The following is a 24,178-nucleotide window of genomic DNA, read 5'->3' as shown; positions in this document are numbered from 1 at the left end:
GCTTGAGTGACTCTAGTCATACGTATGGTTGTTACTAACTGGTATCACATGCCCGGTGAGGTGTAGCGGTATCTTGGAGGCAGGTAACTTTGGGAGGGAGGTGTGCGTGTTAGTATTGCAATGAGATGATTTCAATCTGAGGGAAATCATTTCACCACAATGGTTGACTCAGCCAGGGACATCTCATGGATTCTTCACGTGACAACTGGTATGCAGCTTATCAGCTGTGTGGTGCCATCAAGTGCCTGTTCCTTCAGGGAGCCGACAGAGCATGGCTGCAGGGTCTCCACTCCGCTCTGTCATCATCACTCTCATCAGCATGTGCTGAGCTGGCAGGATGCTTGGGGAACTGTGGTGATGTAGATTCTGTGCATGCCAACCATCTTGAAGGCGATAGCTGTATTTTACCCTAAAAAATCCTCTCTATAATACTATGCTTCTCTTAGGACCCAATTTTTCTCTAATTCCCTCCCTCAAGGTGATTTTCCCACACTAGTAAAAGGGATCAATATCATATGTGGGATATTCTGTTTGGTAGTTGTGGAGAGCCACCATTTGTTATGTCCCCACCTATCTTATATTTTAAAAGAACTACGTTATTAAATTGATGTTGACGTCAGGGAGGTGGCCTGCCAAGGGACGTGTAAGCTCTGCTTTCCTTGGGCTCATCAGAATGGCAGGATGAGGGACAGGGGGCTTTCATTTACATTCCAGAAAGAGAAGACAACAGGAAATAAGGAGAACTTAGGCTAGCAAATCTCGTAGTTCATTTCCTGAACATAGCTATGCTCCTGCACTTGGGCTAGGAGGAAAAGGGCTCACATAATAAACCCATTTCCATCTCCCTTTGAGCGCCAGAGCTGGGGACTCTGAACTGCTGTTAGGTTTCCTGCTCACATAAAACAGAATAATACCCCACTTTTCAGTTTTCCTGTACAGTAGTTGCCACTTTAATGAAGAAAAAATAGGGAATTAGTGGAGTTGCAGATGTCTATATGTTAATACTGGTTTTTTTCCTAGGATGCCATCATTTTTATTCACATTTTAATGAAATAAATAGGTAATGCACAGCTCTTGGAACGGTTTTCCCATGTCATCTGTGGATGCAGATGTTGAACGGCTAGTATATGCTCATTGCATGCTATTTTCACAGTGACGGGTAAAAACATGAAAGCTGAATAGTGTACAGTGACCTGGCCTTGCCTGAATTGAGATTGCAACTTCTTGCATGTGATTCAACGCTGTTCCAGAACTGCAGTGCAAACGCTGGGATTTGTTCTTAACAGGCACATGATAGCATAGGCGTGTTTTCCTTTGCTACATTACTGATCTTCCTAGTTGGATTTGGGGCAGAAAACTGCATTTATGTCTCTGGTGCAAAGGTGTTAGACATGTAAGTTTTATTGTTAAAACCTGATTTTCAGTTAAATACTCAGGAAGTGTATATGTGTGTGTGATGGGGTTTCCAATACAGAAATTATAAACACAGTCTCAGTGAGTTCCTGCTAGAAGCTGTGCTTGTCAAACCGCTGGCATACAGTCCTTGATCCATCATAAAATAATTAGGCTAGAAAACATATCAGGAGATAATCTGGTCCCATTTCTCTGGCCTAAGGCAGAGTTGTTGCTCTCGTTCTTTATGAATGGGTTTTTTTTGTTTCTTCAAGACCTCCAGTGATGGCCAATTCACTGCTTTCTCAGACATTGTTTTAGTACGTCATGTCTGCTCTGGCAGAAATTTTGCTGATACCTAGCCTGAGTTTGTCTTGGGCCATTGTGATTTCTGATATCCACAGTGCACATAGAAAACAGGCTATTTTCCTTTCTCTATACAATTGCCCTTCGTGTACTTGAAGAATGTTATTTGACTTCTATCAATGTGGCCTTCTGGAAGCTGTGTAATTCCACCTTATTTTACTGTTTCCATGCAGCTCATGTTGTCTAGTATACTGATAATTCTTGCTCCCTCTTCTGGATTCACTCTAGTGGAGTGTTGCTCTTGAAGTCCGGTGTCCCAAACAAGAAGTCAGTGTGATGGCTTGTTACATGTTTTATTTTTCACAAATGGTGGATTAATCTTAACTATATACTGAGTTCCTTACTTAAAAATTTTGTTTCTTGAGCCTCCAGGCAGTATTCTAGACAAGTTTCTTTTTGTTCGTGGAACACTTAATTTTGTTTCCTTTTCCATAGCAAAGAGGTTGGAATCGTATCAAGAGATGGATTCAGAAGATGAGGATTCAGCTGATCGTCATTGTGGCTCTTTGACCCATATGTCAAAATGGCAGGGGCACAACTGCAGAGACGTGAATGAACCTTTGAACAGAAAGTCTTTGAATCAGTTGTCTTGTAGTTACCCTGCATTAGGAGGGGAAGATGGAGCAGGCAATTTTCCCCACTCAGGACCTCTTGCTTTCAGCAGCCCCATTGTAAGTAAAAGCTGTTAGTTTTGATGCTAAATTTCTGACATAGTTAATGAAGGAATATCTTTTTACTCCTGTTTGATCAGAGTGCTTGTCATTTAAATAATCCTTCCTCTCTTCCATCAAAACCAGTGCCTCCCAGGTTTCTTGGCTACGTCCTATTTGCAGCTGACATTGTCAGACGTTCATTGGGTTGTGAAGGTGTATGCTTTTGTTCTTGCTACTGTGAGTCCATGATCACTCCAGCTAAAATGACCAGCTTCATCTCAATAACAGTTTGTTCTTTTGATTTAAGAGGTTTCTAGCATTTTCTTTAGTTTTTAATAGGAAATATCTATGTGACCGATATTTATTGGAGGCTATGAGAGGTAAAAACTCTGCTTCTGGACCGAGAAGTGTCTAAATAGCATTCCTCATACTTAACCTCTGTTGAAGTGTCTATGAACTAAGACTTTGCTGTTGACCTGTCTGGGCATGAAGTTTGACATTTCCAATGGACTAGCACAAGGCAGTGAAGACACCAGAGTGTTCCTCTTATTTCCTAGTACAACCAACTGACAGACAGCATCTGACAGGAGGGAAGTTGAATGAGGTTCTACACTTCATCTGTAACTGATTTAACTTCCAGAGATGAGATAAAGTTTATATCCTAATGGACAGTTTTGTTCACTTCATCAATAGGAAACAGATGTTGTACCAGACACCCAACTGCTAGAGAAGTTCAGTCAAATTTCTTCTGATTCCTATCAACGATCAAAAGAAGCAAGCAGCAAGTTATCTTTGGAGACAATGTACATCACTGACTTCTTTCTTGCTCTGGCAATCTGTAATACTGTTGTAGTTTCAGTCCCCAATCAACCACGTCAGAAGGTAAGAAGGCCTTATTTTTGGCTATTTGGCCTTATTCGTAAATAAACAAGCTCTCTTGGGTTTGATTTCAAAAGAAAAAAACAACTAACTGACATACCTTCTCTCCTCTATTGATTTGTCCAGTTAGAAAGAAGGGAATTACTATAAACCCACGGGATGCAATGAGTCAATGTGTGATATAATGCTGGTACAATTTTTCCAGTGCAGAAAAATTTAGCTTCAATATTTCTGCTTCTGTGTGTAGATTGCTCTTAACTTCTACAAGAAAAATTTTGAGATCAAATTGCAATTGTGATTTTTTTTTTTTGTCTGTATTGTAGTTATGCTTTTCAGAAAGTGCATAGCTTCCTTTTAAGAGTACACAACCACTCAGGTTATCTTTACAAATACGTTATTGTTGGCTGAAAGATAAGAATAATCTCAGAAGACTCCCAGAATATTGGAACTGAGAATGCTTTTACCTGTTCCCTGACTACTCAAATAGAGTTTCAGAAAAAGTATGAAAGATCAACTTCTGTATGTGTAATAATCTGAAGAAAAAATGCTTTGCAGTATGACATAAAGTGGTCTCATCTTGAATGTACAGTGCATTTGCTAGACTGTCCTAGTTTAATGGTTTGTAGTGTGTTTTAAGTCTTCCTGAGACCACTTACTGTTTTCAGAGCACACAACCTAACATCTTTTTAAAGATACCATCTTTTTCAAATATTTTTTTTTTCAGGGTAGGATTTTCATAACCCCATCTTTTACCAATTTTGACTGTCTTGCAAGATAGTTCCCAAGTTCAGCTTTGGTTTCCTTCCTCCCCCATTCCCTGGTTTCCATTTGTTGACTGTGTCTTTTGAAACAAATGTTTGACATGTGCAGGACTAGGTTTTGGTCTCCATCTAGACAATGAACCTACAACCATGGCTGAAGACATTCCCCAAAGATATCAATTCTGTGGAGTATAAGGTACCTCCTTTGTATAAATAAGCCTGGTATCTTAATGTGCTTTCAGGCATTCCCAGAAAGCACACTAGGCAGCCTACATGTCCATGTGTGGATGAGGCAGCTGTGTTCACAGTTACTAATCAGCCATTCCTCAAAGGTGACGTAGAAAAAAAAAATGTAGCCTGTTTAGGGAATAATATTTGTGGATGACTTGCTAGCAGGGGAGAAGCTCCAGGATCTACCAGGTAGGTAGGTTGGGAAGGGCAATGTGATGTGCCACGATGTTTCTGAGTTCATGATTAGGGAATGAAGTGAAAGCTCGAGGCAGTGAAAGGGTTCGGTGTTAGTGTTGCCTTAGGGAGAGGTGATGAAGGGACGTTCCTAGTTTCTATTTACATAGTACTGAATGGAGACATTCAAACTTAGGTGCAGTTGTAGTAGAACTGAAGTCAGTGTCTGTCTTTATGCTTTTCAGTGGCAAAGGGGAGAACGTGCTTCCTGGTGGTAGCTCATTTGTAACTCTTCACCAGGAATGAGAAATTAATGTCAGCATTGCATGGCTTGTTCCTTGTTTGTAAGCTGTTAGCTGCCTAACGGTTCTGAGTAACAATATGCCAATTATTTTATAACATTGATGAGAGAGGAACTGTCTTCTGTTTTAAATCCAGGCATTAAAATTTTTTGGTAAGGTACTGTATTTTTAACAGTACTTGTAGCTAGTTACTGTGAGGGGTATGGAGTTGGTTTATTTTTCACAAGTATCTTGCCAATTCAGAACAAGAATTTAAGTGTTTAGTTCATTTGCCACAATTTTTAAAGGTCATAATGTCGTACTGTTTCACTGCTGAAAAAGTTCTAGAGAGAAGTATTACATAGAGTCATGAATCGGACCTGGAATGCATACGTTATTCAGACCAAAAGAACTGTAAAAATACTTCAGATGTGAAAAATGAAGGTCTTACAAAAGCTGTTTAGTATGCTTATATGGTTATATGTTTAATTGAGCTGGCCATCTTTAATACAAGCAATCAAACTCTTAGTAAATTTTAAAATATGACATTCATTAAGGAACAGACATAGTTTGTAAACTGTCCTTCTTTAGTGTAATAAAATATAAAGAATTTAACGTAAATGCTTTAACTCTTTTGTTCCAGATGAGGCACTCTTCGCTGGGTAGGATGCCTATTAAATCACTTGAGGAAATCAGGCAGATGTTCCAGAGGTTATCAGTTCGGAGACTAAGTTCTTCCCCACCTCCAAGTGTGAAAGAGTCATCATCTGAAAGCCCCAGTAGTTTTGTGCGCAAACTGTCTATTTTCAGAATGAAACTGGCTTCACCTGCTTTGAATGGAGCTGCTCAAAGGGCTGCTGAGCCTCACCATACTAACAGCCCAGAAAATTCCAAAGTGCCTCAGGAACTAGATACAGTGAAGGTAGTTGCTGGCTGTGAACACAACAGTGCTGCATCATCTATTGAATTGTCTCCCCTACCTAAAATATGTTACGAAGCTGAGAGTCCAGATGAAGCTGCCTTGGTTCATGCTGCTAGGGCTTATAAATGTATTTTACGGTCGAGGACTCCAGATCAAGTAACTGTGGACTTCACAGGTCTGGGATCTTTAACATTTCAGCTTTTGCATATCCTGCCTTTTGATTCAGTTCGGAAAAGGATGTCAGTGGTGGTTCGGCATCCGGTCTCCAACAAAGTGGTGGTGTTCACAAAAGGTGCAGACTCAGTCATGATGGATTTGTTGAGAACTGCATCTGAAGGTATCTGTAGAACTTATAAGTCTTTGCTCATCTTTGTCATTTTTCAGTATGAACACATGGCCTGATTCATGACAAGAGACAAGCAGCCAAAGCAGAACTAGTATCTGTGAATAGTTCCTTTAGGGAACCCAGAAAAGCAGTATGGCTTTTCACCTAGATATGTCTGTGCTCTGTGCTGGTGTGCGAACTGAGAGGAGAGAAGCAGCTGTTATTCGAAGGATTTAGTGTTGTCTAGGCAGACCCTTTGGAGCCAACTGAAGTATTTTCAATTATAAAGTAAGGGCATCTGCTTGAATAGTTGGCTTCTGCTACACAGTGAGAGTTGTTTATTAGAATGAGATACTTTCTAGCCTTTACCTATTTTAGTGTTTCTGAGTTTTTGGAGAGAGGTATCGGTAGCAGGTATCACCTATCAGTGTTTTTTGAGTTGTGGGATTTTTTTCCTTTGACTATTTCTGTGTTTCTAGATGGAATAGTAATAGCGGTAAAGTTGTGTGGTGCCTCCTGCTGAGCCCTGTTGTTCGGGGGTAAACGTTTTTGAATGGGCCACAGGAAGGATGCACCCTGTTGTTTAAGCGCCGATTTATTTATGCACTGTAGCAAATTTTTTAACTGAAGGCAGTAAAGAGAAGGCAGTGTTCTCTGTGTATGTTAGAAATAAATACCTAAATATATTTAAATTCAGAAGGATTTGGTTTTTAATAGTTTGGAAAGTAACATAAAGGAATTCTTTTTAAAGGCTTGCTTCTGCAAAAAGGAGTTTGGTTTGTATGTTCCATGGCTGGCTGATCTCAGTGAGGAAGACGGGTATTTCTAATTCCATGGGTGGATTTTAACTTACCCAGTGTTATAGCCATCTAAAGTCTAGACAAAAAAACTCTGTAGGCCATGGGCCAGAAACAGTACCTCCAAAATCTGTTGTCTTACTAGGGGGTTAATTTCATATCTGGAGGTGCCTCTCCTTACTTTGTTTCTCAAGGTAGACTTGGAACCTAACTTCTACATGTCCAAAGTTAGGTGAGTTGAATGCCTGTCGGAATAGACCACTCCGTAACAGTTATTTTTAAAAAAGCTTTTCTGCGACTGCCCTTTTAGCTCCCTCCTACTAGACCAGTGACAGTAAAGCTGCTTGAGTGTCTGTAGCCCAGTACATTTTAGAAAGTAACTTTGGTTTAGAAAAATATTTTGATACACTAGTGACATCTAAAGATATATCAGTACCAGATGGGTTCCCCCTCACTGCTTGTACAGACTGGTGCGCTGCATGCCCACTGTAGATACAGCCACAGTATGTTGTGCAAACATGAAGATACATTCATAGTTAAAATAAAACCTGTTGACATTTTGGTATTTTTAAAATTTATTTAGACCTTCAAAAATTTCCACTAAATTTAGCCTAAGAATGCATATATTAATTTGCTTTCTTTGCTTTTTGTGTGATAGTAGGTACTAGTTGTTCAGAAATGGAACAAAAGGAGATTAAAGAGAGAACTCAGAAGCATTTGGATGACTATGCCAGAAGAGGACTACGCACTCTGTGTATTGCTAAGAAGGTATTCCTTTTAATACATATTTTTAAGAATGTGTACAGTCTGTGACCAACCTGAGTGGTATCATCAATGGAGCAGACATCACCACTTCTGAACAGATGCTTCTGTTGCCACATTTTGTTTATCCTTATGCTCTTTCAGGAGGAATTTGTAAGTTGACCCAAATTTCTGACTTCTGTTAGATTGCCATAGTTATTGTCAATTTAGGATTAATAGCCTAATTCTAAAACAGGCGGTGTCAAATAGCCTGTTTTTTCTTCAAGAGTCCTGAGCAGGTTGTCTTGTGTTAAACTTACCCTGGCTGGAATTACAGACACAGAAAACAAATGAAGTCAGACCTGTTCTATTGGGTTTCACAGTTTGTAGTGTTAGAAGCTTTGGATGAAAAACTTCAGTGATGTTTTGAGATCCCATTTTAAATTCAAAGCTGCTCAGAAGTAAAATTCCTTAGGGATTGAAACAGGCAAGAAACCTCTTTACGAAGCCTTATGCAAAGTGAAAGTACAGGCTGTGTAGCTGTAGAGTCATCAAACTGTACACAGCTGCGCGGTGATTCTGTGGCTGTGTCAATGCCGCAATTAAAGAGTGGTAAGGAGAGTTATACTGTGCTTATTGGCCTACCTACCTTCCGTCTAAGTGGAAATTTGTCAGGTGGCTCCAGGGACCTGCAGGGTGCTGGTGATAATCTGACTTGTGAAGCCCGGCAAAGTAATCTTACACTATGAATGCTGTACTGAATCGTGGCATGTTAAGTGATGCACTGCCAGGGCTGCGCTTCTGGGTTCAGTATGGACATATGGGACAGCAGAAGTAACTGTGAGGTGCCTTTGAAAACACAATGTAGATATATGCCGTATGTTTTCTCTTCCTCTGTAGGTGATGAGTGATGCAGAATACGCAGAGTGGTTAAATCATCATTTTTTAGCGGAAACGAGTATTGACAATAGGGAGGAGCTGCTGCTTGAATCTGCCATCAGGCTTGAGACTGAACTGACTTTGCTCGGTAGGTATAAAATACTGTTAACTCCCAGGAAACTGCTTATGATGTTCATAATTGAAATTTACCTGCAGAGAGCTGTGCTAACCTCACTTTGTGTAACACATAGCTTTCTACAGACCTAGAATTTATTGCCACTCCTGAATTTTCATAAATCATGCTGGTAAGATTGTACTAGTAAAACACACTGAAGACAGCTAGTGCTCTTCTGTTGTTTGTAAAGGGTAAAGTTTTACTGATTTATCTTTTTTTAATTTTTTTAATTTTGTGGTAACTAGAGTTTTTAAGTGTCATCATAATAAGTATGTGAAGTGGTAATAACAACTCACAGACCTGTGTGGGCAGACATTCACAGGGATCCCACTTCTGCGCATGTTTCCATCGTTGTTGCATTTGTGGCACAGCAGGTGTGCTTGTGCTCTGTTCTACTGTAATAACGTGGAGAATAATAATGTTAGGTGTGCTTTTGCAGGAACCATTCCTCTGATGGTGATTGCTCTGTGCAGAAATGGGGAGGCCAAAACCAAATGAAAGACGTTTACTGTAGATGTTTAAAAGGTAAACTGCAGGCAGTCTGGGAGAATAGCCCTAGAGGACTGTCCAGCAAATTAACGCTTGGAAAACAAAGTGACTGTGGTGGTAAAGGCAGCTTATGCTATAGGTGAAGAGGGACAAATCCTGTTACGTGGAAAGGTGTTACTTCCCTTATTTTGTGCCACATCTGATCAGAAAAAATGCCATAAACTTTGATACTAAAAGGAATTCTGGGATTACTGCCTTCAGTTTCTACGGAGAAGGCGGAGCAGTGCTGCTGTAGTTTTAAGGGATGAGTGGCTTATACAGGTACCCGTTTGTACTGGAGTCAGCAGAGGCAAGTCTAGTTGCTGTGGAGACTTGCTGTCCTCCAGGCCAAGGCATTTTTTTGTCTCGTGTCTCTGTTAAGACAGTAAGCAATATGGGTTCGCCCTAACATTAAATGGGAGTGAGAATAAGAAGGATAAATGGCTTCATACTACCAAGATGCTTGTTTTCAGTACCTCTGCTAGCTTAGTTAGCTCTGCCTGGGGCCATATGTACATTGTGATCTACAGAGTAGAAGTCATTACAGCACCTCTCGTTCTGCCTCTTTGAGCCTTCCTTTGCTTTCTTAGTAAACGTTACCTGTTGTAGCTGCAGCTGTAACTTTGACTGTCCTCTTAGGACTGAGAAATGGAAGACTTTGTCCTCAAAGAACAACAAGCAAAAATTCAAATTATCTCAGTATTGCCAGAATCATGGAGGACAGCAGTGGTTTGTAGTCCACTGCACAGGCAGGTATAAAATCCGTATGAATATATATAAAGCCTCAGGCCTTTATTTGAATGGAAATCTGTTTCTGGAAAGAATAGTCCTAACGTGCAGTACCTAAGAAAGCACAGCTCTGGATCTCAGCAGGATACATGTTGAAGCTGGCTTCTGTTGTACTACAAACTGAGCAAGTACTTCAGAAGGAGTATATAAGTATATAGAGTGTCCAAGCTGAAACAACATTTTTCTCTCTTCTCTCAAAGAAGCTTGCATCAAGTAGATCCCAGCATCTTCCTTCCTGCCTCTTCTGTTGACTTGCATCAAAATGGAGGCAGTGCAGAGCAGGGATCTGGAGGTTTTCATCTTCCCGGTGACCAGAGGCAATGAGCTCTGTGCAATGTTGGCAGTTGCTTTATTGAAAAAAATTGCTGTAGTGTCAGAAATCTGCTTCTATCCCCATATGACAGTGAGTGCTTTAGATACAAATTGCTAATTAGACTCCCACACTAGAAACATGCTAGAAGGGAAAACACTGGTTTGAATTTTTGCATTTGGCTTTCAGAATGAACCTAGCTGCAACTGGCTGAAATTTAATTCCAAGAAACTCTTAGCCTGAGAATCCCACAGGCCAAACCATGTGGCTTGGTTGTGATTTAGTACCATTTGTGTTGTGAAAAAGCCTTGACAATGTCCTGTATTGTAGTAGATCACTGGCACTGCAGCTTTTCAGAGATGTTCTACTTTATGCTGATGTTGTGTTACCTCAGTGTGACCAGAATAGAAGATTTTTTTAAGCTGGTTTTAGGGACACACGTCTGCCTGTTGCGCACACCAGAGAAGACGATAATCTGTGTTAAAGTCTCAATTTTTTTGTTGAAAGTCTTTCTGTAACGACTGAGCGGGGTGGGGATGGTCGAGCAAGTATTTCCTCCCTGGGGGGGAGTATGTCAGGCGGGGCAGTGCAGGCAGGAGGAAGGGCAAAACACATCGTTCAGTGCTATGAATTGAAAGGACCTAGGACAGGATGTACTGCAGTGATGAGTAATTGAGAAACCTGATGATGAATTTGATCTTTGCAGCGGTGTGCGAAAATAAGATATAAGAAGAAGGGACTTTAGTGTGGAAAAGGTGGGGCCTTGGGGCAAGAGGTACAGCGAATTCAGCTTGGAGCAGACTTGAGAATAAGGAAGAGAAGTGGGCCTTGAGACAGAAAGGATCAAGGTGATACATGAAAGAAGATTGGGGTAATCTGAGATAGGAGGGAGTGGGAATAATGAAGTATATTTGTCGTGAGAAGCCTGGGAGTTGTACAACCACCATGGGATGAAACGGCCATGAGAATGAGAAAAGTTGGCTTAATAAGGTGGTGTGAAAAGTTAGAGGCCCCTTAGGCTGTAATAAAGTATGTGTCAAGAGTCTTCATGTCATGGGCTCTGGGACAGAAAGATGTGGAAGGGAGAAATTCCCAAGCGTGTCCCGTAGGCTGTCTGTTTTGGGATGTAGGTGCACGCAAAGGACCATCTCGTCCTGTCATTCTTGCAGCATTTTGGTTGTGAAAATCACAGCAGTACTAATCCTTCTGCTTCTCTGAATGAAGGTGCTACTGGCATTGAAGATCGCCTGCAGGAGGGTGTTCCAGACACAATACAGGCATTACGGAAAGCAGGAATAAAAATATGGATGCTGACAGGTGACAAGAGAGAGACAGCTGTCAGCATTGCCTATGCTTGTAAACTGCTGGAACCAGATGACAGGATCTTCACTCTCAAATCACAGAGTAGGGTGAGTGGAAAATTACACTTTTCTTCAAATTATATATTTCTCTGCTGGAAAAATCAGTCAGGCTGTATCACAGGGCAGTAAGGAAAACCAAAATGCTCTCTGCTTTTCCAACTGACCAAAGACAGCATGATTTCTTGGAAGATGGAAATACTGGAAAACCGATTGTTTGCTTCCTTGTGGGTAAAATGTGAAATCCTTTACACGTATGTAACATCTGTTTCTTAATATACAGTCCCTAAATGATGATTAATTATCTCAATTGAGTGGACTATTTAGTTTCACTTTGTGGTAGGTTAGAAAGTTGACATGCCCTCAGGTTGCACCAGGGAAAGTTTAGATTGGAAAGGAAGGAAGGAAGAATTACTTCAACCAAAACGGTTGTCAAGCTTTGGAACAGGGAAGTGGTTGTGTTGCTATCCCTGGAGGTGTTTTAAAAGATGTGTAGCTGTGGCACTTAGGGACATGGTGTAGTGGTGGACTTGGAAGTGCTAGGTTAGTTCATATTAGGTTTAAGATCTAGTGCTAGATCTCAAAGGCTTTTTCCAACCTAAACAGTTCTATGATTCTGTGGTGTTAGAACTTTCAAACGGCTGTGAGTTACAGCACTTCAGCAATATAAGAATTACCATCATGCAAGTTCTGTTGGGTTAAGTTTTATGCTGCTTTGTGTAATATATTCCCTCAGCCCTGCTTGTCTGGCATAAATGTACAAGGAACTGTCTCATTAAAGTACATTGCACACTATTCAAGAAAACTAATCTGCCCGCACTTCTATCAGAGAAAAAGCCACCTTCTCCCCACCACCCAGTAGATGGGTCATGTGATAAAGACTGGTTAAAAACGCTTCTGTTCTGGGTGGCCAGTTTAATCCTTTTTGATCATTGTGTCCTCTTGCGGATGCTTATAACCATCTGTTTTTCAAATCTTGATTTTTATCAATTTTGGGTTTCTTAAGAGAGGGATCACTAACTGTGACTGGTAAAGCCAACATATGCAATGTCTCTCCTCAGAGCAGAGACATGAAATCTGAGGCTTCTCCAAAGGACTGGAGGATTTTTCAAAGAACTTTTGTTTTCCTTTTTTGGCTGCTTACATGTTACTTTAGAAATTCAGTTTGCATGTGCCATAGAAGATTGTGTGGGAAGTGGTAACTGTGAGGAAAATAAAGTGAAAAAGAAAGGATTTTTAGTCCAGTTGTGTTTGAGGAAAGTTTGGGGTCTTATTTTCACTAACTTTTTTCTTTTTTTTCCTACTAGGGAACTTAACAGTGAGAACTGAGCCCCTGTTGCAAAGTGTTCATCCTACCTATAACTGGACTTTGAAATAAAAATAGACAGGATTTGGTACTGTTGCATTTCAAAGTAAAATAATAAGATTTAAGAATATATATTTTTTTCTGTATAGCATACGTATTACATATATTGATATCAAGAATCTTTTGGGCATCCTATATTGATTCTAACAAAAAAAAGTTCACAAGGCCAGTTCTTCAGGAATTCATTGCAGCTCACCTATAATCCGATTTGAAATGCATTTTTGGTTTTGCATGCCAGACAAAAGAAATGTAGAGAGCAGAAGTGTTCTGTTAAAGCTGTATTTATATTACAGAATCCTTAATGGTTGGTTTTTCTGCTAGTCTGTGAACATCTTTCATGTGCCTCATTTTTTTTCCCTTCTCCTAGTACAAGAACTAAGCAAATCTACTTAAGTAAACTTAAATCACAGGCCCTTTTATTAGCAACAGACTGCATCCCTTGTGATTTTAAGGGGTTATTCAGCCTTATGTCTGAGGCTTTCTGGATTCAAGTGAAATGCTACATAAGGGCAACATTTTCCTTTTTCTCCATATGTATTTAGTAAATTGAAAAGGAAGCCAGAACAGAAACAGTATTTTAGTAGCCTTTTTTTTGTCTTTAATTAGGATGCCTGTGCCTTGGTGATGAACAAGATCTTAGAAGGCATCCAGAAGAATACTTCTGCCAAAAAAAAACCCAGTCAGAAATTTGGGAATGTCTCTACAAGTCCCACCACCCAAGCTCCAGGGTTTGGTGCAGGCCTGGTTATTGATGGAAGAACTTTAGAGCATGTCCTTCATGACAGCATACAGAGTATTTTCTTGGAACTCACAGAAAAGTGTCGGGCTGTGGTCTGCTGCCGAGCCACACCACTGCAGAAGAGTGTTCTGGTCAGACTGGTGCGAAATAAGCTAAAGGCAATGACATTAGCTGTTGGTGAGTCCTGTGGTTATGTTCTCTCTGAAAAGAAGCAGCAGCCAGTTCCTTCTCTATATTTTTGTTCATGTCTGCTACAAAATATACTTGATAAGGAAGATAATCCTTTGAATCGTGGTTGTCTCTGGCATAAGATGAAGTTAGTCTTCTGAACTAGCAGATGTAGTCCATAAACTTACTTACGGTAAGCTAAAGCAACAAGAGCAGTAGTAGTTGTGCAGTGTCTTATGTAACATGTCCGAAGGAGCAAGTAAGGGGGTTTCTGCAGTCATTCTCCATCACAGCCCCCCAAAGGGAGGGAGAAAGATGACTGTGATTTAGAACACCCAGCATACCAACTAAATTCTGGCAAAAGGAACAGCTGATAGCCATTTGGAGAATACAGCGCAGTTCAGTCAGGCCTTCCATTTACTAATCCTGCTTTCTCTAGGGTTTTCCATAGGCTGCACTGTTGGCCATAAAAACGCTTTTCTCTGAACTCTTGTGTTCTTTTATATTTGTCTGTTCCTGCCACCTCTGTGGTGACGTGATAGCCAGCAAAGTTTGCCAAATTTTTTCAAATTTTGTCAAATTTTGTCAAATCGCCAACAGCAAAGTTGCAGGCTGTGATGGCAAGTGATGGACAGTGTCCAGGTTGCCAAATAAGAGAGAGGGTAGTTTTGATTTTTCCTCTTTTTTTCTCTGTAGGTGATGGTGCCAATGATGTCAGTATGATCCAGGTGGCTGACACTGGAGTGGGAATATCGGGCCAAGAAGGCATGCAGGTAGTGTATACAAAGACAGCTGCAAATGACATCAGATTCCATTTTAAATCAGTTCAGAATTTACCCTGGGGGCCCAGTGGCTCCACAGTCCATTACCATACACAAGCAAGAGTTCGCAACCTGAGCCCACATCCAGGCTTTACTGCTCTCTGAGGAGCACTCAGAAGCTGAATGCTGTTTGTTCACACTCCAAACAAAAACCAGAGCTTGCTGCCTGTCACCACACTCCCTTTTACTCCAGTCCTGCCAGGAACCAAGCAGCCCTGAGCATCAGTGATTTGTGTGCAGTTGTGTGGGAATAGTAGGCAGCCATGGTCCTGCCTATGTTGTGTTGGGCTGAGCTGTGCACATTACTGTAAAACATCGTATGGAGGGGCACAGATCTGAGTGAGGGTAACACCATAAGCACTATGTATAAAAAAAATAAGAAAATAAGAATTTCCAGGGGTAGGTAAGTTACTTACTTGGCAGTGTCTGAAGCTTATCTTTAACAGTTTGAACATAACGTATCCTTTCCTTCATGTGTGTTGCAGGCTGTGATGGCAAGTGACTTTGCAATCTCTCAGTTTAGACACCTCAGGAAGCTGCTGCTTGTCCATGGTCATTGGTGTTACACCAGACTTACTAACATGGTGCTTTACTTCTTCTATAAGAATGTGGTATGTAGCTGCCCCATCACAGGGAGGTCACAGTTTGTGTATTTGAGAGCACTGAAAGGTTTAGTGGGGCTTTATATTCTTTTTTATTTCACTGTTGTGAATGGGGTCAAAAAGACACAAAAAGCATACGTCAAACAATTCAGTTTCCCATTTATGTCTGCAGAGACTCTTATTCCTTGGATTGACTTCCCCACTCAAAGCCATTATCTCATTTGATTAAACAGTGGGTAACAGGCATTACTAATGTGGTGGCAGCATGACTATCCGAACAAGTCATGTCTAGTTTTGAAACGTAAAGCTGTGTGCTAGTCAAATATAATTTCAAAGTGTGGAATTGGAATGAACTGCACAGCATTTATACTTAATTTTCCACAGGTTACTGTAACCAGACCTAAGATCTGCCTGTTTTCCTACTGGCTTTTAAAACACTTGTCTACAGGTAACATTTTATCATGTCACCTTTGACTTTTCAGACCTACGTGAACCTGCTGTTCTGGTACCAGTTCTTCTGTGGGTTTTCAGGCACATCAATGACTGACTACTGGATCTTGATCCTTTTCAATCTCCTTTTTACATCGGTGCCACCCATCATTTATGGTGTCTTGGACAAAGATGTGTCTGCAGAGATACTCATGCAGCTCCCACAGCTGTACATGATGAGCCAGAAATCTGTGGTAGGTTAAAGAATGCTTGGCCTGAAGCAAATTGAAATGATCAGTATATGAGCCATTTATGTCTTGTCTTTCCTTCACGGTTCACATCAAGTAAACGTGAAGTTTAAAACCAATTTTTCTATTAGAAGGACACCTATGCCTGTGTAATACAAATAAAAGCTTTTTTTTTTTTTTTTTCCAAAAGTTTTTCCTAGGCTCTTTTCAGCCATATCCCCAATCTTATCAGACATTTGAATGGTAAGAGAAATTTAGGACTTCAGGTGAAGCAATGCACTGAGATAAAGATCCTTACTTCATTTGCTGCCTCAGCTGTCAACATCCTTCCTTAAAACAGGTTTCTTTAGAGCATCTGGGCTTACTTTTAAAGATAGGGGCACTAGATGCTGTTTTTTTTCACTATCGTAGAAGGGTCTCAGCTGCCAAGTAATGAGGAGCGGATAAGAACCAGAGCAGATTCCTTTCAAATAATCTTTAAGAAAGTCTTGTCATTCAAGACTCTTTTCCCTTATGGGTATGTTCTGGAATTTGCTGGTGGCAGTTTTCTCCCATCTGAAAACCCTATACATTATGTCTACTCTGTAAGTAAATTCTGTCCAAACATGTAGCACAGAAAACTGCAGGGAGCTGGGAATAGTTTCTAAATCAAAACTACATAAATCAGTAGGTTTTTTCCTGGTTTCTGCTTTGCTTAGCTTGAATTGTAGCATAATTTTAATTGTATCATTTTTTAATTTGACAATTAAAATAATATTTTTATAATAAAAAATCGAAGACAGTGACATACTGAGCCTGAGTCAAAATAGATAGTAGCCCCTAGAGAGGAAACTTTAAGCATATGAGTCACCTAAAATTCACCATTTTCTTTATGATCATAGCCTTTCAATAACTGACTTGACATTAGGAAACATTTTTTTACAGAGAGGGTGGTCAAATGGTGGAACAGGCTTCTCAGAGAGGTGATCGATGCCCCAAGCCTGTCTGTGTTCAGATGTATTTGGACAGTGCCCTTGCAATGCCTCGGTCAGCTCTGAAGTGGTCAGACAGTTCAAGTACATGGTCATTGTACATCCCTTCCAACTGAAATACTCTGTTCTGTTCTAACAAGCGCTGCATTAAACGTTTGATCTGCTTGTGCTGGCTCGCCTGGCAGAAGTGTGGGTCTGGTTTACTAGGGAAGGAAGGATATACAGTGAGGGGACAACTTGTTTTGTTTGTTTGTGGACGTTTGCATTCCTTTTTACATACCCTGAAATATTTTATGTTGCTTGGTTTACAATATTTCTGCAAAATGAAGTACTCCTCCAGTATTGATCCGAGCCTCTGCAGACCGGCTGTAGCAGGTCTGTGCTTTGTCAATCACAGCGTCTTGACTAAGTTAATGTCAGAAAGGCTCGGTGTTTGGCCCTTTGTTTTGATCTTCAGGATCTGTACGGTCATCTGAGCTGAGGTGAAGGGTTTCAGGCAACATAATCAGAATTATTGCATTATGCAAAAGTTTTTATCTTTCCCCCCTTTTTCCCCTTATCAGAGTTTTTATCTTTTTTCCAGCACAGCATCGCCTTGCTCTGTGGTTGGAGTTGTTAAGTAGTACATCATTTCCTTTCATGCATGGAAGCACAGTGAAATAATTGCTTTGAATTAAGTGTAGTATAGAAGAAAGAGAAATGCTTTAAAAGATGTAGTATCACAATATTGCACCATGATATCACAAGCGCACAGCCTCCTGTACAAGCTATAAAAATGGACAATAACTTGTATTCATCTTCAGTAATTTAAAGCATTTCCCAGACAGGCACATAAGAAGATAAAGTTTCCCACACCACACCTCCAGAGAGCAGTTCAGTTCTTCTAGGGGCTGAATGGCTTTTTGGAGAAACCTATCTCTCTCCACTAATTGTAGAGGAAGTGCTGGGTGCCTAGACTGCTCACCTGTGCTGTCTCAATTTACTGCCTGAAGGAATGGGCTGCATCTCAGCCAGGGCACATGCAACTGTGGTTTCCTAAGTGGTTGAGCTGTCGTAACAGTTTGGTGCTGCTGTGTGAGGAAGGCTTGTTCCTTCTCCGCTTTTTCCTTCTTTTCTTCCTGTTCCCTGTTTTCACCCACATAATTAAACGGCCTTCCTTGTGCCAGCTTGGTTATCCCATCAGATCCTTCCAGGGGCTGATTTAAGTCACTAAAACAGCAATGTGTTATTCCAGCAGAAATGTGAATTGATTTCTTACATTCTGGTGAGTTAAGTTAGCTCACAGAGGAGTCTGTTCTGCACAGAGGAGTCAGCCAGCACAAATTAAGAGGCAGCAGCCCATGTACCAAAAAGAAGGGGGTGGACATAGAAGAAAGTGGGAGTTGGCATTCAGTGATGGTAAGCTGCTAGGGTAATTCACGGTCCCCTAGCCCTCTCCCCTCCTTAGTACTCACTTAGGTAAGGCTCTGGTAGGTCTGTTCTGGCAGAACCAACTGTAAGATCAGAGCTCGCAGATCTGGTTGCTGATTTAAATACTAACAGTTAGCTACGTGTTTGGAGTAAGCTCTTTATTCTTACTACCATAACACAAAAAGTGCCTCTTCATTGGGAAACGTAACTGGAATTACTTCTGCAGATAATCTTTCCCCAGATCCAAATTAATGCTAATTAAGGGTGCGGCAATTTACTTCAATGCTGTTATCCTTTTTTCTTACAGGCTTACTTGCCTTCACCTTTCTGGATGACCTTGCTGGATGCTTTTTACCAAAGTCTCGTTTGCTTTTTTGTGCCTTACTTTGTAAGTGCTGGATATGAAATACATTTATATATTTTGACGTACTAAAACCCAGGCAAATTAGAGAATGGAGTGTTTGATTTTACTCCCTCATAAATAAATGTGTACTAACAGATTTACGATTGCAACTGAGCTGAACTGTGTGCATGCAAATATGTATGGAATTGAAAATACTTTCAGTACATTGAAAAATGGCTGCTTTGCATTAGGACTATATCTAAGGAATGTATTACACTGACTGCTGTCTTCCTTTACAGACTTACTATGGCTCAGACATAGACATTCTTTCATTTGGAAACCCCATAAATACAGCAGCGCTCTTCATAATACTGTTTCACCTTCTCATTGAGTGCAAGTCTGTGGTGAGTACTTTAGAGTATGTGCATACAGCTTTCACTACAATTATCAGAAGAAAGAGTTCCATTTACAAAACAGGAAAAAGTATAAAAAGGCCAAAATCTAAATATTTTGTTTATTTGACAGTGTGATCCTAATACACCTGTCATTGGAGCCAATAGAATTACTCATGTAACTAAAATGAACAAAATTTGGCCTCAGAATTATTTGTAAATAATGACAGGATCCTGCCTTCTTAGGGTGTGGCGGTTTTGACGATACCGGTTTAGTTTTGCAAATGTGATCTACTGAGCCTTCATTGGTTCCCAAGCTTGCATCTCAAAGCCAAGAGTGTGAACTTTTCATTGTGAATGCTTGAAACTGATGGTCTGCTCTGTGGCCAGGATAAACAATTCAGGGGTATATTTTGATACCAGAACTAGAGAACCAATATGCTACAGAATGCTATTCCAGTTTTTAATTCAGTCTGCACAAGCTAAAGCATCTGCATTAGCTGGGAGAAATTTACAGCCCTTGCAAGGGTAATACTTGGCTATTTTTCATGATTTTAAAGAAAATACAGTAATATTTACAGTAGAAGGACACAAATTAATGGGTTTTACTTTTTCTGTCCTTTTTTTAAAAAATCTTTTTTGGGTTTGTTTCATAATGGATGAAATTTCAAGTTATGATTCAGTCCTTTCATTGTTCTCTTTGGAGCATGGCAGCAGTGATAAAAATGTCTTTATTGAGAATATGTGGGTAGCATGAATATTATCTGTGCTCTGAATAAGAAAACATTACATAAATAGGTTTGATTTGGCATTTTTGAATGTCGGCGGTTTGTCAGACTAATGACAGTGTTGTTTCCATAGTAACTGTTAGAGCCATTTAGGTATAAAATTACGGAAAACTCCAGCGTAGAACAGTTAGTCAGTGTCTCAAGCAAGATATATAAGGGTGGTGTCATGTGAAGACCTCGCCTCCGTTTGCTTGAGAAGGCTTTCTCTGCTGCCAGCGGATGAGGTGGTCATCTAAGGCAAATGGCACAAAAAACGTCTTTCACGAAGTATGCGTTCAGTATTATTCAAAAAAATTAAATGGCTGGGTTACCTGTGAACTGTAGGAAGAAGGCTCCATTCTTCTGGACCGTTCTGTATAAAATCAGGAATATTATCTGAACAGACATATTCCCTGCTACGTTAGGCAGCTATCTTTAGGGGAAGAGTGTGTGCGTGTTCATGCATGCCTGTCTACCCACATACAGATGTTACAGGTCTTTCTGTTTACGACTTACATCTGATTTCTTTCCTCTTCTGAATTGCAGACTTGGATACATACAGTAGTTACAGTTGGCAGCATCCTGTTTTACTTTGTCTTCACTCTGGCTTTTGGGGCAACCTGCAAAACCCACAACCCACCATCAAATTCTTACTGGATCATGGAAAAGCACATGACAGACCCAGTATTTTACTTAGTTTGCCTCCTCACTACTTGTGTTGCTCTGCTACCCAGGTGTGTTTCTGTTTTCACAGTTACAGATTGCTGTTAACAAAATGAGGTTTTTTTTGAGACAGTGATGCTATAAATCTCTCTGGCTAGAGGTCTTCCTCACCCGCAATGTAAAGAAAATGTCATAGCTACCGGACCAAGCCATGTGAGGACAGCTCTTTTGTGACATGTTCTCAAAGCAAATTTCAGTAAATAAAATAAAGATTTTTTGGATTTCTATTATATGGTTTGTATTATATTAAATATTGTCTTTGGAGGGGAAAAAACAGTAATCTCTGCAACCACAGAGTTTATAAATCAGTTAAATTAGTAATCACCGTTTAAAATGTACTATACATAGAAGTACTCAGTCTGTGTTTATTTGTGAAACCATTTTCTGTTTGAAATTTATGTCGTTTATATATATATAAGACTATTCAGAATGAAGAATGCATACACAGGCTTCTTTGTGGGTTGGAAACATGCTGACCAGATCTGCAAGGGGTCCTGATTTGTATTTTTATTATGCCTAATGTTTAAGTATTTTGCCTCACTGAATAAGTCGTAACTCCAAATTTGATAAGTCATTCATTCACCCTGGAAAGGCAGGAGCATTAGGTTGAGGTCCCGGACACCAGCATGCTGAGCAAGGAGACACCTGAATGAGCCAACAGAGAGAAAGTGTGTGGAAAGCAGTGACAGAGACTTCATCAAACTCTCAGTCTAGGTCTTATTTAGTAGCCACAGCCATCTTCCTTTCACAGGCTGAACGTGAGTCAAGTCTGTAGCCCATTAGCAAAGGGCCTCCAGTGCTAATCTGTTCGCTCTTCTGTGTTATGTCTCTCTCCCTCTCATATCATTCCAGAAAGAGTGGGTCTTGAAAGTGAATTGCACAGACAGATACAGAGAGAATTACTGGGGAGAGTAACTGCCATTTCCTCCTCACCTGGCGTCACTTTATATCGTTAGGCACAGTCTGAGCACGCTTTCTGGATCAAGTGGTGCAGTACAGGCTGTGTGAGTTGCCACTGGCAGGAAAGCTGGCAGAGCTGCGGCTGTAGGTGCCTGCAGTAGCCACCAAGTATTTGAGGCCCCTTTGAACATGTCCCAGTCTGTGTCTTCGGCATGCCAGCCATGGTTTTGCTGCACTCGCCGGAGATCATGACTGATAGCTTTGGTTCATACTTAGTTCAGCAGAAGAACAAACCGTGAGGTGCAAGAAACGTATGCTCTTCCCTCCCTGTCCCTGCTCTCGGCTTGGCTTCAGGTGGTGACAGTAGAGCCTTTTCCTTCACACACAGTAAATCTCCCTTACATGACAAATACACAGATAAAGGCTGCTCTAGGACCTTTTGGTTGGGCTGTTTTCCTTCTCCTTATACCTGCACTGAAGTGCCAGGGAAACTCTAAACTTCACACTGATTTTACTACCTTTTTTCTGGGGCCTGACTATACGCAGAAAGGTCCACTTTCAGTGTGATTGGGACCCCGGCCCTTCATTGAAGTTGCAAGTGCACGTTGCTGCAGTAACTAGTCTGTAGGAGAACTGTGTTCAGGACAAAAAAGTGGAAACACCTGAGATCGGTATCTGTCTTTGAAAATGCCAGTTGTAAAACATGTTCTGGTGCCGTTGCTGGCCTTATAGTTTATGTTCACAAAACCGCATCTGTGAAAACTTGCAGAGGCTGCTGCAGCCTCAGGGTTACTTAAATGGTGTTTGGTTTCCTTTAGTGTTGCTGGAAACAGTTTCGAGTCTGCTTCTAAACAGCTTATTGAAATTGTTTTGTAGATATTTGCTGAGAGTTCTCCAAGGAACATTGTTTCCGTCTCCAGTGTTGAGAGCCAAGCACCTTGACAGACTGACCCCTGAGGAGCAGAGGGGAGCAATTAAGAGATGGAAAGATGACCGCATTGTAAACTGTAGAGCGGAGTTCCAGGCTACCTCTGGGTCTTCCAGCTCAGCCACAGGTGCTGTATCAGAGGAAGAAAGCATTGCCAGTCTTTTGCCAACATGTAAGCCACCTTTTCAGGCCTGTTCAAGAGATGAGAAGGACACCTCCTTCTTACCAGACATTCAGGATGAGTCTGGAAATACAAATGGCTTGAACTCTGAAAAGACCGAATTTCTGAATTCGTCAAAGGAAACTAATTCAGACACATTTGGTGCCAATAACTCGTGTGCCAAAGCCTCTGTGTGTGCTTCTGGAGGGGCCAGCAGTGCATTGTCTCTAGCATACAAAGCCAGATTGAATTCTGGTTTGTGTGAAGAAGATGCGTTAATGTATTTTACTAAGTTGGAGTGCTAACTCTTTTAACCCCAAGAGTAATAACTGCTGATTTATGCTATGTTGTAGTTTTGTTTTCTTCAGCCAAGGTAGATGATGCACACATTTCCTTAAAAGCTTTTTTGTTTATAAAGCTTTTCAGTAATTTCAACATCTAAATGGATGGGTTGTTTTTTATATTTTTTCACACAGTAGGCTTTGCGTACTGCTTATTTCTTGTATGCAACGTTGCATAATACCTTGTGGTGTTGTGGTCACAGGACATTGCATGAACACAGATTTGCAGGATCCAGTTCAGGTGAGCCAACCTGCTCCCTTGCAGTGCTATCCTAAAATATCCTAGCATTCCCTGGGATTCACCAGTTGCTGAAGTATGATGCTAGCAGAAGGGCTGGGAGGTAGTGTTACTGGTTGGCTTGTTGCCAGACAGCTCCAGTGTGTGTATACAGTAGTTGTTTTAACCCTTGTGGTCCAGTTTGTTCACCAGGCTATCGCACGGGCCATCTCAGTGCTGGCCAAACACAATTTTCATTGCCAGAAAAACAGCCCAGATGAGACACATGACACATGTCTCCCTCTCCTTCCTCTTCCACTAGAAGAGCAAATCCTGCTGCAGCCTTTTGTCTTCTCCATGATAGTTCATCCTCCTGCTGCGTCCGTCCTTCTTGCCTCCATGTGCCATTTCATCTCCATCACCACTGACTGGACTTCTTGTCCTCCTCACCCAACTTAGATGCTGGCTGCCTGACTGCTCTAAACTCTGCCTCATGCCTGCACTGCAGAATTGTCTGCCGGTGGCTGTGGGTAGCTCCAGTCTGTCTTCAGGTCGTCTTTTATAAATAAGCAGTTCTAGCAGTTTCTAGCTGCATTACCCTTTTTCACTCTCAGGTGTTTTACCATTCCTCCAGACTCTTATTATAAACAGCTTCAGTATCTCTAAAGGGTGCTCAGAAGAAGGTATGACCCGTTGCATACGCCAGATTTGAGCTGTGTTGCTCATCTATCTTGGAGATACCCTGCCTCTGCCGGTTTCCCAGTGCTCTGCACGAAAGCTGGCTAAAGTGTGTGTGGCTGCTGCTGTAATCCAGGCTGTCTAAAATACTGCCTCCTTTTACTTCTCAAAAGTTACAGGGCCAATTTATGGAGGAACTTAGGAAATTGTTTGTATCCCCTAGCACCTGTTGAAATAAACAGTTTCCTCAAAGTGTAGCTGCTAATGAATTATTAGCATTGAGCCCATTTTTTGGTTCTGTTTCTTTCTAAAACTTTTTGCTTTCAAATTGCAAAGATTCGTGTCGTTTATTTTTAGGCACCGTGTTTGGGGCAAGGGCTCTGCTTTTTAATTGAACCATGAGCTTTCCATGTC

The 24,178-nt window shown here is 40.9% G+C and overlaps 1 protein-coding gene across 4 annotated transcripts in view; it reads left to right on the top strand.

Annotated features, from left to right (window-relative positions):
• ATP10D (ATPase phospholipid transporting 10D (putative)) overlaps positions 1-22,873 on the top strand; it is a 51,517-nt gene extending 28,644 nt beyond the window's left edge. For 3 of the 4 annotated variants that reach the window (XM_037383786.1, XM_037383796.1, XM_037383815.1), the window contains 14 exons: positions 2,194-2,429; positions 3,105-3,293; positions 5,381-5,996; positions 7,440-7,549; positions 8,423-8,549; positions 11,428-11,612; positions 13,534-13,843; positions 14,531-14,607; positions 15,141-15,266; positions 15,740-15,940; positions 18,623-18,703; positions 18,958-19,062; positions 20,364-20,551; positions 22,317-22,873. In XM_037383786.1, the coding sequence (XP_037239683.1) occupies positions 2,194-2,429; positions 3,105-3,293; positions 5,381-5,996; positions 7,440-7,549; positions 8,423-8,549; positions 11,428-11,612; positions 13,534-13,843; positions 14,531-14,607; positions 15,141-15,266; positions 15,740-15,940; positions 18,623-18,703; positions 18,958-19,062; positions 20,364-20,551; positions 22,317-22,833 (3,068 nt within the window). In that variant the 3' untranslated portion in view covers positions 22,834-22,873. The remainder of the gene's footprint in view (positions 1-2,193; positions 2,430-3,104; positions 3,294-5,380; positions 5,997-7,439; positions 7,550-8,422; positions 8,550-11,427; positions 11,613-13,533; positions 13,844-14,530; positions 14,608-15,140; positions 15,267-15,739; positions 15,941-18,622; positions 18,704-18,957; positions 19,063-20,363; positions 20,552-22,316) is intronic. The other variant, XM_037383806.1, reaches the window with a different exon arrangement.
• Positions 22,874-24,178: the final 1,305 nt, after the last annotated feature.

The sequence above is a fragment of the Falco rusticolus genome, chromosome 1 (genome assembly GCF_015220075.1).
Source record: "Falco rusticolus isolate bFalRus1 chromosome 1, bFalRus1.pri, whole genome shotgun sequence".
Taxonomy (NCBI): Eukaryota; Metazoa; Chordata; class Aves; order Falconiformes; family Falconidae; genus Falco; species Falco rusticolus.
Note: the sequence above shows the minus strand (reverse complement) of the source record. Positions and strands in the feature narration are given on the sequence as shown.